The sequence below is a fragment of the Sarcophilus harrisii genome, chromosome 1 (genome assembly GCF_902635505.1).
Source record: "Sarcophilus harrisii chromosome 1, mSarHar1.11, whole genome shotgun sequence".
NCBI lineage: Eukaryota > Metazoa > Chordata > Mammalia > Dasyuromorphia > Dasyuridae > Sarcophilus > Sarcophilus harrisii.
This window is the reverse complement of record NC_045426.1, coordinates 493,740,738-493,757,814: the sequence shown is the minus strand read 5'-3', so window position 1 is coordinate 493,757,814 and position 17,077 is coordinate 493,740,738. Positions and strand designations below refer to the sequence as shown.

The 17,077-nt window shown below is 35.2% G+C and overlaps 1 protein-coding gene across 3 annotated transcripts in view; it reads left to right on the top strand.

The window, feature by feature from the left end:
* Positions 1-17,077, top strand: part of GREB1L (GREB1 like retinoic acid receptor coactivator) — a 137,138-nt gene that overhangs the window by 76,842 nt on the left and 43,219 nt on the right. For all 3 annotated transcript variants that reach the window (XM_031946546.1, XM_031946545.1, XM_031946544.1), the window contains 5 exons: positions 201-335; positions 3,546-3,743; positions 12,226-12,406; positions 14,049-14,241; positions 15,797-15,930. In XM_031946546.1, the coding sequence (XP_031802406.1) occupies positions 201-335; positions 3,546-3,743; positions 12,226-12,406; positions 14,049-14,241; positions 15,797-15,930 (841 nt within the window). The remainder of the gene's footprint in view (positions 1-200; positions 336-3,545; positions 3,744-12,225; positions 12,407-14,048; positions 14,242-15,796; positions 15,931-17,077) is intronic.

Genomic DNA, 17,077 nt, shown 5'->3' with positions numbered 1-17,077 from the left:
TCAGTAATTTTTTAATAGCCTGACAAGTAAACAGCCATGGAGGCAGCCAGCTGTGAACTCCTTGTCAAACAAACGCCGAATGCTTGGCAATCACTCTGAGTGCCAGGTCTAACTGGCAAGCCCCCAGTCACCCTGGGACTAATGGTTTATGAAAGCCTCATTCCTTATTCCTCTTCTCTCTGTCATTGTTTCTTTCACAGGTGATGACCTAGATAAATTGTTAGAGAAAATGCAGCAGAAAAGAGGGGACAATGTGGTTACCCCTTTCAATGGCGACGTTAATGAATGTGTGTCATCTCAGGAAGCAGCTGCCATGATTCCCACACAGAGCTTAGGTAATGTTTCTTTAAACTAGATGTGGAAATAAGTTCTTGATACTTACTATCTGGATCACTTAAGTCCTCTGAGCTTCATTTATAAAAAGGAAATAACAGTTGTAATATCTCAGGGTGATTATGAGAAAAAAATTCTGTAAAGAAAATTCTAAAAATCGTTAAGTTGTCTCGTTTTTTTGTTTTGGGGGTGGGGATGGACATAGTCTTTTGATTTTTTTTTTTTGGATAATTTTATTTTTTACCATGTGAAAGTGTTTCTTTTTAACAGTAGAATCAATTTACTGTTGTTGATTAGTGAGTTTCTAGAATTTGAAAAAAATTAAGATTTTCATTTTTATTCCTCAAAAGACTTCAGTTGAATTCAGTGTTCTTTCCTTAGTTGTTGGTTATGTTTCTCAAGTTTTGGTTTGGTGCTTCACAAGATTTGTCTGGACAAGGCCCATGTTTCCAGAGTTGTTGAATTCTGTCTTGTGTTTTGATGACCTTCTTTCATAGCCTTTTACAATAATACTTAACTTGTAAGAGACTAATTTTGTTAGATACAGCAACAAAATCTGTATACCTTCTTTATCACAAAAGCCATGAGGAACTCATTGAACAAATAGTTCTGAAGTACAGTGAGTAGAAGGCCTCCAACTTGAAGCTTCAGCAACATGGAGGAAGTGGAGGAGGGAAGATCCAGGAGAAAGTGGCTTCTGGGTGGATGATAGGATATAGGGCATAAATTTCTAAGTACATCCAATCTACTTTTTGAAAAGAAAGAACAAAAGAAAAAACAGACAAGAAGCCAATCTAGAGAAGCTGTTTGAGAGGGCCATGGTGATCATTATAAAGAAAAGTAGTCTTGGATCTCTCCCTTACTCATACTTTATAAGGTAATGCTCTCCATTAATGCTAAAGCATTTACCAACCATGAGTAGAATATGGAGCATCTCTCTGAAGAGAGGGAAAACATAAGAGATTTTTGTATGTGCTGAAATTGAATTAATCTATTAAATCCTGTCTTAAATCCTCTTAACTCATGTTAATATTTGTGCTTTCCCTTCTCTTCTCCAAGGAACAAAACAAAACAAAACCAACCCACAAAAGAAATCACCTTGTAAAAGTCAGAAGACTTATAGTAATTTTGTGCTTGATTATCAGCATTAAATATCAACAGCATTGTGCTATAAATAACAGGATGTTGGGCTTGGGCTTTCCTGGTAGTCATCAAGCTCCCTGGGAAGTAACAAGCTCCCTGGGAAGATGTCCCCTGGGATTCAGGGGTGGTTGTTTTTTAAATTGAGTTGCTTTTAGGTTTGATTCCATAAAACATTTAAGCATAGATTATGGAGAAAATACTATAATCATCCAAATAAAGTTTTCCTATAGATTTCTACAAAAAAAAAACAGCTCTTTGAAAAAGCAATTAAATGGCATGAGCCCTGGTTTTTGGCAAAGTAGGTATGTCTCTTTGGTGGAGGGTTTTTTTTTAGTTTTGGGATTATTTGGCAGGGTTTTGTCCTTTGATTCCTAACTAATTACTGAGTCCTGCTTCTGTCACTGGCATGCTTGAACACCCTGAAAAGCATTAGGTGATGTTGTTTTTCAAATAAGTTACCTATTTAGGGACCAGCCAGCTATAATAGGGTTCATATCAATTCAGTTAAATGCAAGCATTAACATTAGAATCTTACTAGAACAATCTAAAGACATCAGGTCATTATCCATTTACAAAATTATACCAACAGTAAAAGAAAAGTAAAACTTTTTCATATCAAACCACAGAGAAAGGAACTTCTTAGAATGTTAACCACAAACTAGTCAGGTATGAAGGAGAGTGTCTACTGGGCTACAGAGTTCAGGAAAATTCAGTGTAATACACAGGCATATGATTCCTCATTTCTCCTCAGGCATAATACCATTCCATTTTTTTAAATTAAAGCTTTTTATTTACAAAACACATGCATGGGTAATTTTTCAATGCTGATCCTTGTAAAACCTTCTGTTCCAAATTTTCCCCTCCTTCTCCCCATCCCTTCCCCTAGATGAGAGTTAGTCCAATACATGTTAAATATATTAAAATATTTTTAATGGCTCAAATCACCTTTTTCTGGGCAATATCCCCCCATTTCCTAAGATACCTGAATTCTGGCATATGTATCACAGTTATTCTATGGATATTACTGGTATTCCTAAAGAAATTCTGTTCTATTCCCTAACTAGTGACTTATTAACATTTTTCCTACTTCCCAATGTAAAAATTGCTGGATGGATAATTAAAGAGAGACAAATTTTTAAATTGATGTACAGCTACTCCTTTGTAATAGTTAATATGAACAGTGTCAATCAGTCAACAAACATTTATTAAATGCTTGTATCAGACACTATGCTAAGTACTAGGGGTACAAAAATGTCCCTCTCCCCCTCAAAAGAAGTCCCACCCTTGAGGTGCATGTCTTCTAATGAGGGAGAGAACATTTAAACAATTAGGTTCACAGTCATTCAATAAACATTTATTCAGTCCCTACTATGTTCCAGGCACTGTGTTAAGTGCTGAGGATACAGAGAAAGAAAAGATGATTCCTGCTCTCAGGGATCTCAAAGATAAACTGGGAAGGGAACTGCCCCATTTTTCTAAAGGTATCAGAACAGTCAAGTGTCAGGGAAAGGGTATAGGCTGCTTCAGAACGGGATAATCCATTGTTCTATAACAAATGACAGATAAGCTGATTCTAGAAAATCCTGAAAAGATTTACATGAGCTGATGATGAATGAAGCAAGCAGAACCAGGAAAACAGGATACACAGGAACAACAAGATTGTGTGATGATCAACTATGATAGACTTGGTTCTTCTCAGCATTTCAGTGATCCAAGGCAGTTGAAATAAACTTTGGATGGAAAACACTTTAAAGACTGAATGTGAATCAACACATATTATTTTCACCTGTTTTCCTTTTTGTTTTGTTTTTCTTGTATTTTTTCCTTTTGTTCTGATTTTTCCTTCCCAACATGACTTATTTGGAAATATGTAAAAAATGAAGATACTATATAACCTAAATTTTTTAAAATAAAATTTTAAAGAAGAAAGTGCTAATTTTAGAAAAATGGGACACTTTTCTTTCTACTCTGTAAGTGTGATAGGCTCTATGACATATGGAATGCTTTATTAACTGCCACTATCAAGGCAAATTAATCCTGTCTTTATGGCTTTTTTTGTTTCATTTTAGATATAGATAATGACACCTTCCAAATTTATCAACCACAGCTCACAGTTGCCAGAAAACTCTTATCTCAGGTGTGTGCCATAGCAGACAGCGGCAATCAAAGCTTGGACTTGGGCCACTTCAGCAAGGTGGATTTTATCATTATAGTCCCACGTTCAGAAGTTCTAGTCCAACAAACTCTTCAACGAATTCGACAATCAGGTAAGTTGGAAGCATATAAAGCATAAATACAGACTTAAATAAAAGCCTTTTTTTTTTTCTTTTAATCCAAATGCTCATAGGCCAGTTGCATTATTGTTGTGCTGGTGGTGACAGTTCTTGGAATTTTAAAGTCTTTTTCCATCAAAGAACTGTCATTATTTTCCTTCTAGACACCTGTATGTCAGTTTACAATGCAGTTTACTTATTTGGGAATTAAACATTGCAATTAACTTGAGTTAACCAGCATGAATGGGATATTTGATATTTTATTTAACTGGACCTTCCCACCACCACCAGCTAATTGAGAGATAATTTAAATTATACAGTGAAACTTCTTGGGTCAAGGGCACCCTGACGGAGAATAGAAAGTTCTCTGCCACCAGAATTTCTAGAAAGATTTGTTTAGATCAATTAAATAATTTGTCTTAGAAATACAGTGCTACACCAACCCCCAAACCTGCCCAGATTGACTCACTCTGAAAGAGGCTTTATCTAAAAAAAAAAAAAAAAAAAAAAAAAAAAAAAGATAAAGTTGCCTCTTGTACCTTTGGCGAAACAAAATAAATCCAAAGGGGAAGAAAATGCTATTTTTCATTTCAAGAAAATGCTACTTTGAAGCAGAAAGCTTCAGAAATCTAAGAGAAATAAAGAGATATTTAAAAAATAAAGATTGTTCCCGAAAATGTTAGAAAATAGAAGTGCTTCTGAGAAAAAGAGAACGTTGGAAAAGTACTTGTGAAAATAATCAAGTTTTAAAACAACTGAAAAGAAGTGTGAATGTGAAGTTGCTTCTGGTTTCCTTAGCTGCAAAATAAATGTAGCTACAGGCAGAATTGGCGTGTAACAAAACTGAAGGTTCTATAGTTTGAAAAATACAAAGTAAAAAAATTTAAGATGTTCTTAGAAATTTGCAAATAAAAAAGCAAATAAAAATGAATAAAAATGGAAACTCATGTTAAATGTTAGAATTTTAGAGCCGAATACAATTTTAATAATCCTTTTTCTAGCCCCCTTATTTGACAGATGTGAACATGAAAATGAAAGGGACTTGTCCCAAGTAGTTAATGACAGAGCTAGAACCCAAACCTTGGACTTCCATCTTTCAGACTAATGTGCTTTCTAAGTCACTGAGGAGTTTGAAGGAAGACTTGTCAGTTTAATCCCTCAAACAAGCATTTATTAAAGATAATTGAGAGGTGGGGGAGATAATGTCTGATTACTGGGAGGATTAAGAAAGACATCATTTAGGAGGTGGGCTTTGAGCTGAGCTCTGGAAGAGGCTAAAAATTCTTTAAAAAGAGCATTTTAGATATGAGCCTGGGCAAAGATAGACAAGTGAAATGTCATGTGTAGAACTGGTTTGGTAGGTAGCAAGTAAGAGAAGGGGAATAATGTATAACAAGCCTAGAAAGATAGATTGGAACCAAGTTGTCAAAATAGAACCAATGCCAGATTTGCATTTGATTCTAGAGGCAATGGGGAGCCACTGGGGTTCATTGAGTAACTGAATTAGTCAGATATGTATTTAGAAATTTCAGTTTAGCAAATATATGGAGGATGAATTAGAAAGGGGAGACACCTGAAGCAGAGGAAGCCAATGAGGGAGCTACTGTGAGAGTGCCAAGGAGAAATGATGAAGTACCTGGAAGTCAGAAGTCATTTCATCCAATTACGGTCTAAAATGTAAATATTGTCTCCCATATACTTAACAGCTGTCATCCATCTTCATTTAGAGATCTCCGATAATAGGGAAAAGCAACACATTCTATTTTTTTTTTGATACCTCTCTTTGCTTTGAATTTCTTTCCTTTAGGTTAGTTCATCAGTATAACTTAAAGATAGTGCTCTTTCAGCTCTCACTTTTTGCTATATGTAAATTACAGACCACCCTATACTTGTAAGGAAAGAGGGAGAAGAAAGGAGGGAAAAACAAAGCTAGAGAATGAACAAGAACACATAGGAAACTCCCTCTTTCAATGCAAGTTGGGACCTTCACTGTAATTTATATTCCTGGAGATGTGATTGGAACAATTAGACATCAGATCCAAAGTAGGACTTGAAATACACACATTTTCCTGGTTTCAAGGCCAGTTTTCCATAGTCTGGGCCATACTATAAAGCTTTTGGAGAAAAAACAACTGAGAATTGCTTTGAATTAATCCACCTGAAAAAATGAATTCATGTTTTGAGAACCAAGGAGTTTACAGCAGGATGTAATAGATAGATGATCAGCATTCCAGGTTCCAGCACTGAAACTTGCTAGGTGGATAGGGAGTTCACTGAAACTCTCTAAACCTTAGTTCCTACACACACACACACACATCAGAAAAATATACTACCTATCATCACAGATTTATGAAGAAATTTCTTTTGTAAACAGTAAAATCTTTTATAAAGATTGTTATTAAAATTACATTTTTCAGACAATAAATAACCTATATATATATATAATACATATATATGTGTGCATATATGAATATATATATATTTAGCAAAACTTGTGTTTGATGAGAAAAAATAACAAAGAATTTGGGCATTAAATCAACCATGTAATCAATAAGCATTTGTCTTAGGCTCTGGTGATTAAAAAGGAAAAAGTAAAATAATATTTAATAGAAAACACATTTATACTTATAAATATATAAACAATATGAACAAAATGAATGTAATAAATATTTTTGTGCATAGAGCCCAGAAGAATTCATTCATTTGGTAACATTTATTATTATGTAGGGCAGGCACTAAGGTAAGTCATAGGAAAGAGAGAAACAAAGTATTTTTGTCCCCTATGCATGCATTACATACCTTTTTCTACCAAGTGGAGCTAGAAAGATATGTAGATAACTCATTTATGTAGCATGCCGCAATTTACATTGTATTTGCTTCCTTAGTAATCCTAAGGGAGTGCAGCCAGAGTACTGGGCCTAGAGTCAAATCTTCCAGAGTTCAAATTTAGCCTCAGATATTTACTAGCTATGTGAACCTGGACAAGTCACTTAACCCTGTTTGCCTCAGTTTCCTGATCTGTAAAATGAGCTGGAGAAGGAAATGGCTAGAAAAGTCCCAAATGGGGCTACAACAATGATCTGTGATATAAGCTTTTGTATCCCCTTAAATGATTAGGAAACTGAAATTCAGGAAGGTTGCAAGTGGTTGGGGGATAAGGGCTGACCCCACTCATTCTTGATTCAGTGAAAATAGGGAAAGGAAGCTATAAGACTAATACCCCAAGAAAGAGTATTTTGTATGAACACATCCAAATGTCTCCAGCTGTACCAAGTGTAGGCAATGGTCTCCTCTGGTCGGGGTGCAGAAAAGAATTATTTAATCACTGTCATGGAGATAAAATGTGGGGAATTAGAAGGATGGCTACAAGATTTGCAAGTGCCCCAGGCTTCCATATATATCAGCAGATTCCTTCATTTTGCAGATCAGAGATCTGCTTTTAAAAATTTCTTACTCACTCTCAGCACATCTCTCCAAAGATTCCTGACTCCAAACATTCCATACTTAAAATGAGTGAGTGTGCAGTGATTATTTTTAAAGTTTCCTTTTATCTTTAAGCCCTTGAAAGGTCAGAAAATTGTTGATAAATCTAAAACTTCATAAAATCAAACAAATATTTGGATTCACAGAGAAGACAGCTAAAGTCTAGATTGCTTTTTATTTTCTATGACATACTACATGTAAAAAGTGTTTTTGAGGAAGAGAGGGAAGATTTTAAAACTCTTGTGTATATATGCCTTTAAAAAAAAATCACACCTTACAAGTCCGAACATATTTTATGCAGATAAACATGAAATCTTGAAATAAACATGAGAAAGATTGGATTGATCTTTTTTCACACATGGACATCATAAAACTCCCAATCCATATCAATTTTCCTTGAGTTGCAGAAGGAGGGAATGATTTAAAACTCTTACCGTATTTATAGTTGATTAGCTCCTTCTAGTCATGGATAGTGGATGATTTTACCTCTCCGATTCTGTTCATCTACTTTTGTTCTTACCACTGACATGTGACTTATTGGGTTTATTCCACTCAAGTTTCAGAGGCAGGAAAGAATTGAAGTTTCTATTTCGTGTCATTTAAGGACAGAGAGTTCTTTTTTCTTGCCCTTCCAGTAAAATTAAAGCCTTTTTCACATTACTTCCATTTTAATTTAAAGCACAAAATTGGCTCTTGTGGCTAGATCATTCCTTATTGTAATATGTGTGGGTATCTGAACAATTTTCTTTTATAACTTGATTTAGGGTCTAGGGTGAAGTGGATGACTTTGGTTCCTTCAGCACAAAGTCCTTTCTCTATAGCATGAAATGTTATAATTCAGCAAACATCTATTGAGTCTACTGTATATAGGACACTGAGGAAATAAGCACAGAAATGACAGCCCTGTTCCTTAAGGAAATCACATTTTACTGATGGAGATGGGAGATGCAGCATACAGACAAGTCAGTATTAGGGTATTTCAGTAGTGGGTAGTAATAGAAAGATGGCACAAAGTTGGGGTTGGATCAATAAAAGCTTCTTGTAGGAGGTAATTACCTGAGCTTAGCAGAAAAAAAAAAGTTGGGATTCTAAAAGACAGAAGCAGGAATGGATTACCTTCCAGGCAAAAGTGCCAAAGTGGGAAAAGGAAAACTGAAGTGAGTAAACAGTTTAAGGGAATGGAAAGATCAAGTAAGTTTTTTGTGAAAATGAAGGAGACCTGGACATGTTAGTAGGCTTCAGCAGAAAAAGAACCAGTAGATGAAGACATGGAAGAGGAAGGGAAGGTGATCAGAATTCAATTTCAGTAAACATTTACTCAATACTAAGTGCCTTCTGTATGCAGAGTAAAAAGTAGGGGTAGAAGGAGAATGAAAAGTTTATACAAGATATAGTCTTTGTCATCACAGAATTCATGTTCTGGTGAGATTGATAATAGACATTCATATTATTCTTTATAATCATTTCTTCTTTATTTTTACAACCTTGTGAAGTAGACATCTCTGTCTTCTAGATATACAGACACATATGTATACATAATGCAGTATATATTACCTCTGTTTTACAGATATATTATACATTTATATATATAATATAGCACATGTTACTTGTTTTATAGATGTGCATATACATTTATGTATATATGATATACTATATATTACCTCTTTATAATATATTATACATGCATATATATATAATACAGTATGTATTACCTATGTTTTCCAAATGAGAAAACTGAACTTCAAAAAAATGAATAATAGCAATAGTGATAATAACAAAAACTAACATTTATGTAGAGTTTTAAAATTTACTAAATAGCTTACACATACTATCTCATTTACAACAATCCTGGGAGATAAGTACTGTTGTTATCTCCATTTTAATAATAATGGCAGCTAACATTTATTTAGCACTTATTATATGCTCAGGTTAACTGGTGAAAAGGTAGAGTGCCCAACCTGGAATTAGGAATACTTGAGATCTCTGAAACTTACTGTGTGACTCTAGGCAAGTCATTTGCTAGTCTAAACCATAGGGGCAGAAACTATATAAAAAGGTGCTTGAAAAGCGCTCTACTCATTTCGTGATGTAATAGTTTTCTCTGTCCCTATTAATGCTTTTGTATAATAAATATATTCTTTCCTTTTTGTGCCACCTTAAAATTGTAAAAATATGACTTCACAAAAAAAAAATAACAATCTGGATGGGATTAATGGAAGGACAAGCAATAGAGAATGCATCAAAAAAAGATGCCCCCAAAGTTCTATGAGCCACTCAGATCTTTTAGTATGCAATAAGGACTCAGTGTTTTTTAACAATTATATTCCACAGCTTCATGTCAAAGGGTTGAAAGTGAGAACTTTTGAGATACTTCTATTCAGATACACTGAGGGTCTCTCACTTAAAAAAGTCTTGTCTCTCAGCTTCTGCATTAGTGGAATCATTAGTGGATCATTAAGCCAATAGCCCCTGATTGACAAGGTTATTGTGAGCAGAGCTGTGACTAGGGTGGGATGGCCAAAACCTTGTCCAGAATGCTAACATTTAGGAGGTCAACTTCTCCCTCATGTTAGTTGTCCAGCTTGCTATCCAGCCACAACCATGTGTTGTGGTTCTCCATAGGCAACCCCTTATTCCACTACCTTGCATATCTCCCCCACTGCTTGCTTGGGATTGCAAGGCCTGAGACCACCTTTCCTGATGATACTGCACTTGACCAAAATGAATTGTCTTCTGCAATCTTCCCCCAACTGCAGCAGAATAAATCTGGCCCAGGCAACAGAATTCCTAGTTATGATTCTGGTTGTGAGGATCAAGTGATATTGTTTATAAGATATTTTAGAAAGCTTAAATGTAATATAGATATCATATATATTTATATGTATATATATTTTATATATGCATGTATGTGAATATATGTGTGTATGTATATATATATACATATATGTGGGTATACACACACACACACATATATATATATATATAGTTGGAAGGCAATGAACTATTTTTTCCTATGAAGTACAGTAAGGGTAGAAATGATAAAGACTTTATGAAAATTGAGGACAGGGAATCAAAATTTTCTTTTTAAATTTTTCATAAAGATAGCTTTAGTTAATAATTTCAAAGATCTTTTTATATATAGCTGCAGAAACTGGAAGAAAACTTCACCAGCCCCACCTTCCCCCTTCAGACTTACTCACTTAGATTCCAGGTTAATTTTCGCTGGCTTGGCCTTACTTGCCAGAAGTATGATAAGAGTTAAAAGGAATTCACTTACTCCAACCTACATATCAAGAAGGCTTGAGGAATTTCTTGCTGAAGGGTCATAAATTGGTCCAAGGAAAGACTTTGACCCAGAGTCATTTTTTGTGCTGGGCAAGTGTAGTTATTATCCTAAGTAACAAAGGAACTGAAAGATGCGCCGATTAGTCCTAGATATTTTTTTTGGCAGGGACAGAATCTCCAGAGAGATAACATTCCCTTTAAATAAGATCTCCTAACAGCTGAAGGCAGTGTCAATAGATTAGCAGCAGCTTAGACTAGAGACTAGGTCTTGATAAAAGCTCACGTTTACATAGTGCTTTTAAGATTTTTGTTCAATTGTGACCCTATTTAATGTTTTCTTGACAAAGATACTTGAGTATCCTTTTCCAGCTCATTTTACAGATGAAGAAACTGAGTGAAGTGACTTGCCCAGAGTCACATAGCTAATAAGTGTTGGAGGCCAGTTTGAAACTCAGAAAGATGAGATTTCCTAACTCCAAGTCCAAATCTCTATCCTTACAATGCCTTAAGTGTTCTTTACAAATCTTTCAATCTCTCAATCATTTCTAAATTCTATCAGTTCTCTCAATCATTTCAAATCAAGAATCATTTTTTAAGTGCCAATGATATGTCAGGCACTGAGCTTTCAAACACCAAGAATAAAGCAATCCCTGCTTACAAGGATTTTATATTCTAATGGGAGAAATAACAATTACATATGTAAATACACAGAACATAAGTATAAGGTGAATAAAGACAAATATACCCTATTTACTAACATCGTTTTTCCTGTTTTCCAGATGAGAAAGTTAAAATCCAAGAATGTTAAGTGGCTTATACAGTATGAGTGAAGATTTGAAATCAGATCTTTTTGACTCTGTCCCCCTCATAATATTAGCAGTTTGGCCAAGAGAAAGCTTAGTAACATATGGCAGTGGCAGCTGTTTTGGTAGTTACATTTTACAGTGGATAGAGTACTAGATTTCGACTTGAATTCAAATTCCACCTCAGATACTAATTGTGTGACCCTAGGCAAATCACTTAAACTCTGCCTCAGTTTCCTTATTGTGAGACTCAAATTAGAAATTTGTAAAGAACTTACACAGTGCCTGACACACAGGAGGCACTTAATAAATGCTTCTTATTCCCTTCCCTTCTCCTTCTCTCTGTGGAGAAACAGCAAGTGGAAGTTTCAGGAGAAGAACTGGCGATCTTTGTTCTGCCTTCCTATAGCTATCCCCCTGTTCTGTTTAATCATCTAATTTCCCTGCTAGATTCAAAGGAGGTTTGTTCTAGAGGAACTACAGCTTCAGCCAAGATTTTCCCTTGCAGACTTCAGTGACTATTAGCAACAATAATCACCTTCATGGGAAACAGCTTTTAATGAGACATATTTTCAGTTTACATATTTTCAACTGCTTTTACAAATCCTTCAAAACTTCAAAACCACTTTGCCAACTGCAGGAGGGGATTGTGGCACAGGAGGGGATGGAAGTTGAACAGAGGAATGAAAATCATATTTGCTCTTCAAATTTGAGATGGGGAATATGCATAGAGGGAAAATTTTTTTACTAAATCCAGGAACTTGTTAATAATAAGGCTTATTTTAACATTGCTCCACAGATCAGGAATCACCATTTAAAGTTGTTTGTTTTTTCACCTAATGTATTTTCTTTGTATTTATCCATGCAAATAAAAAAAATAAGTGGTTTTTTTTCTCTTTGGGCAGGTGTTCTTGTAGACTTGGGTCTGGAAGAAAATGGAATGGCTTATCAGAGAGCAGAAAAATACGTTGTTCGGCTAGACAATGAGATTCAAGCCAAGTTTGAAGTTTTTATGAGAAGGGTCAAACAAAATCCATACACACTCTTTGTCTTGGTTCATGACAACTCTCATGTGGAGCTGACAAGGTGATTGCTTCAGAGTGAGCAAGTAAAAAGCTACTTCTCAGGCAGGGGGTCATTGGTCAAAAGATGGCAGTTAACCTCTGGTATCTCCTCATATACATTTGTTCTTTACCTTGATGGCAATTTAAAAAATTCCTTTAACTACCAAGGTAGTGATTCAGCAAGTACTTATTAAATGCCTACTATGTGCCAGGCTCTGTACTAAATGCCAAGGACATAAAAAAGCAAAAAATAGTCCTGGCCTTTGAGAGTTCAGCCTCCTTCTAATGGGGGAGACAACATGCAATTCACTAGGTCCATGCAAGTTAGGTCCAGAGAATATTAAAACTCATCTCAATGGGAAACATTAACTCCTCAGGGTACTTGGGGGTAGCCTCTTGTAAAATATAGGAATTGAGCTGAATTTTGTAGGAAGCTAGGAAAACTAAAAGAGGGGAAAAAGAAAGGAAGGGAATAGGCATTTGTTAACCATATATTTTATGTCAGGCACAGGGGTAAATGCTTAAAGAGGTGAAGGTGGAGCATACAGCTCATGGAGAACAACCAACTTGATCGATAGATATAAAGACAGATAGTCAGCAGAGTTAATTGGAATGAGTCAGAAATTTTTATTCACAATAATATTACTTTAAAGAAAGTGTTCTTAAGGTTTATGGTTCCCTTCTCAGAAGAATGTTTTTAGCTACATAGAAATACGTATGATGCAAAGAAAATCAATTATATTGAAAATCAGTTATAAAATTTTTTAAAACAAATTCACATATATACTCAGATTAAAAATCACTCTTTAAAGCATCATAGAACTCAAAAGTTCTTTCTCAGGGGTGAAAAACGGAGTTTTTAGGAGAAGTATTGGAAAGGAAAATTGACAAAACTTTTCTTTTCATAAGCTTTCCCCCTTCTACCTTATCATTAAATTAATTTTTATTTTCAGTTTTGAATTCACTCCTTCTAGGCTCCCCCTCTCTTCTCCAGAAAAACAAAACCCATTATAAATATTTGTAAACATATATATGCATGTATGCATATGTGTATGCATATGTGTCAGGAGGACCTGAGTTCAACTCTGGCTTCAGACACTTAACACGTCCTGGCTATATGACCCTGGGCAAGTCACTTCACCCCAATTGGCTCAAGAAAAAAAAAAAGAAGAAGAAGAAGAATATACATTGCAGAGAAAATGGTAGGGAGAATTTCCCAAACTGGTATCTTATACATTTATATCAGAAGAAGATTTCGAAGGATCCCTGAAATCTATATAAATGTCCTTCTAAGCTAAATTTGTGGTGTTTTCAGTTTTGCTTCAAATTTAAAATGTCACTTGAAATTGTGTTATATTATACCAGTATAATAACTTCCCTCTTTCTTCTCTTCTTTTTATCCTCCTTCTTCCTTCTCCTTCTCTCCTTCCCAACCCAGCCTTTTGCTCAATCTGTCTTTTCTGTTCTCTCTTCCACCTTTACCCTCTCCCTCCTCCTCTTTCTCTTTCTCTGTGTTATCCCTCCTTCTTGTCTATTTCTGCATCTAATTTAATTAAGGAAAATATATCAAATACTGATTTTAACCCTAATTTTATTAATTATGTAGTATTTATTAATTTTTAATCTATATAAGATGTTAATTGTACCTTTGCTGATTTTCACAGTGTCATCTCAGGTTCTCTGTCACATGGGGAGCCAAGTCATGGATTGGCTGATAGAGTTATCAATTGCCGAGAAGTCCTCGAAGCTTTCAACCTCCTTGTACTTCAGGTTAGCTCTTTTCCATATGCCCTGCAAACACAACAGTCCAGAATAAGCTCTGCCAATGAAGTGCACTGGATTCCACTAGACGGTGTGGTAAGTTTGCTTTCATTTGTCCAAGATGAAGTTCATCCTAGACATGACCTTCTTCTAGAAGCTTGAAAGATGTTCTAATAATGACCATTGTTTTTAAATGAAACATTTTAAATGAAAATCAGAGTATGAATGAATCCTTGGCCAAGGGTCCCTTGTTCTTAATAATAAATACCATTTATATAGTACTTTAAAGTTGCAAAGTTCTAACCACTACAGTCTCATTTTATCCCTGGAAGATACTGTCCTCATTTTACAGAGGAAGAAATTGGGATAGAAAGAAATTAAGTGACATAGTGTCTCTGACTGGATTTGAATTCGTTATTCTGACTGGCTTCAGTGCTTTTATCACCAGAAGAAACCCTAGCCAGATTGACAATGCTCAAAAAGTTAAGCATATGATCTAGTGACAGATAGTGTCTATTTCCCAAAGACCAGTCTATCCAGTCACAGAGACTATATCTCATTAGAGTGTAAGCTCTTAGACAGCAGGAACTGTCTTTTGCCCTTTTTTGGTATCATCAGCATTTGACACAGTGCCTAGCCTAAGTGCTTAATAAATGTATATTGACTCACTAACATAGCAGCATGTACCCAAGAAGCCAGCCACTTGGTGACACATATTTTAGGCATGACAACCCATGTAACAAAATTTTAAATGGCTCTCAATCTTTTGTTCTGCAGTAATTAATTTTTGAACGTTTTCTGAAAGAGAATAATAATCTTAATAGTAACCAAAATTTATATAATGCTTTATAGTTTACCAGATGCTTTAATAGATTATTTTATTTAATCCCCTCAACAATACTATGAGGTAAGAGAAAAATCACTATTGTACCCATTTTGTCCAGTGAGAGAAAATTAAGGCTCAGGCAGATTAAAAGATTTGTCTAATTGCACATATTTGACCTATAATAACTTGTTTGTTGTCTTGGGGAAGAGGATAGCATAAGGGAAAGAGAGAAAAATTTGGAGCACAAAGTCTTATAAAAAGACCTTCCTTAATGTTAAAATAAACCATTAGCTGACACAAAAAATTGTCCAAGTTTCATAGCTAGTATATGGCAGAAATTTCAGACTGAGATTCCAGGCGAGCAAAAGAAGAATTCGAGAAAAATTAAAAAGTGTATTTTTTTTAGGGAACAGTTTGGAAAAAGGAGAAAGATATTGATTTTCTATTTAAATATCTAAATAAATCAATTTAGAATTTTACTCATCCATCAAGCCCTTTTGAAGCAGAACAAGATTTCCTTTTTTTAATTAAAGCTTTTTTATTTTCAAAACATATGCATCAGTAATTTTTCAATATTGATCCTTGCAAAACCTTGTGTTCCAAATTTTCCCCTTCTTCCTCTCCCCTCTCCCCTCAATGACAGGTAATCCACTACATGTTAAATATGTTAGAATAAATGCAGAACAAGATTTCTGAAACCATAATCCTATAACTGCTGAACTACTAACAAATTATAAGAGTAAACAAAAGTTTTTCACCCTTCAGGGAATGACATCCTCACCATATCTCTCTTTCTCTCTCTCTCTTTTTAAAAATTTTAACTAGGAGGAAATGGGTGGTGAGGAGAAACTGTATTTTGGCTTGAATGAGTACAGCAAGTCCTTGCAGTGGGGAATCACTAGTCCACTTCTAAGATGTGATGAAACTTTTGAGAAAATGGTCAGCACGCTCTTAGAAAGGTAAATAATGAAAAAGCATAATCTTTGATCCAGCTGTAGTTACATAGCTGAAACAAGCAAGCATATAGTGAATCCCAGTGTTGTGTTGGACATGTTGTAACCTGTGAAAATGATGTTTTGAAGATCTGGAATAAATTAGTCTTTTATGTAATAGCAGTGAATAGCAGTGGGTGTGGCAAAAACAGGTTTCTTTTTCCATGTGTTGGATGATCTTAGCTTTGTGCTCAAATGCCACCACCTAGAGGTAAAAATAGAGACAAGTTCTTTCATTAAAAACTGTGAGCCTATTTACCCATTTTTTTGTGGCTTCTCTAGGGGTAAGCAGTCTTTCTCCTACTAGCTTACTTCAATCTAATGTGCACAAATGGATTAGGTACAAGACCAAACTTCACTGTGGTACGAGGAATTTTGGTCTATAAACTCCATACTTCAAAAGAGCCACTATTTCCCAAGTGTAGACCAAGGTAGCTCCACTTTCATGAACTGCTATGGCTTAAAATATTTATCACCTAAGGACTAACTTCTAGGGTAGGGCATTTCTAGGCTCATCTCCAGATAACAATCCTTGGTTAATGCCTTTCTATCTTCCATCTCTTTTTTAAACTTTGCTATTTCTATCAAGGATGCAACCATCCTCCTAATCACCCAGGTTTGCAACCTTGGTAGTATACTTAGCTCCTGTTTTCCTTTACCCTGCATATCTAATCAGATGCTAAATGTCTTCTTATATACCTCCACAACATACACATGTTTGTATGCGTGTCGGTTATCTCCCCTTTTACAATGCAGGCCCTTGCATATAAAGATTATTTCAATTTTACTTGTTTTCCCCACATCTAACACAGTGCATAACATATAGCAGACACTTAAGAAACATTTGCTAATTTATTGCTGTGGTTTGAGGAATGAGTGTGTGGTTAAGAAGTAGAGACAGTGAGTGCTGATTATTTCTACTAGCTTGGCAATGATGGCAAATGATTAATTTGTGGGTAAAAGAGCCTGGGGAAGGATCAAAAGAAAGGACTATCTTATTAGTAAGCTGATGTCAAGTAGCCAGTAGAGGCAGCTTAAAAGATGAATGGGAGGGAGAGACAGATTGATCAAATTGGGTTCCAAAGATAGGAGGAAGAAGACTGCAGGAGAGATT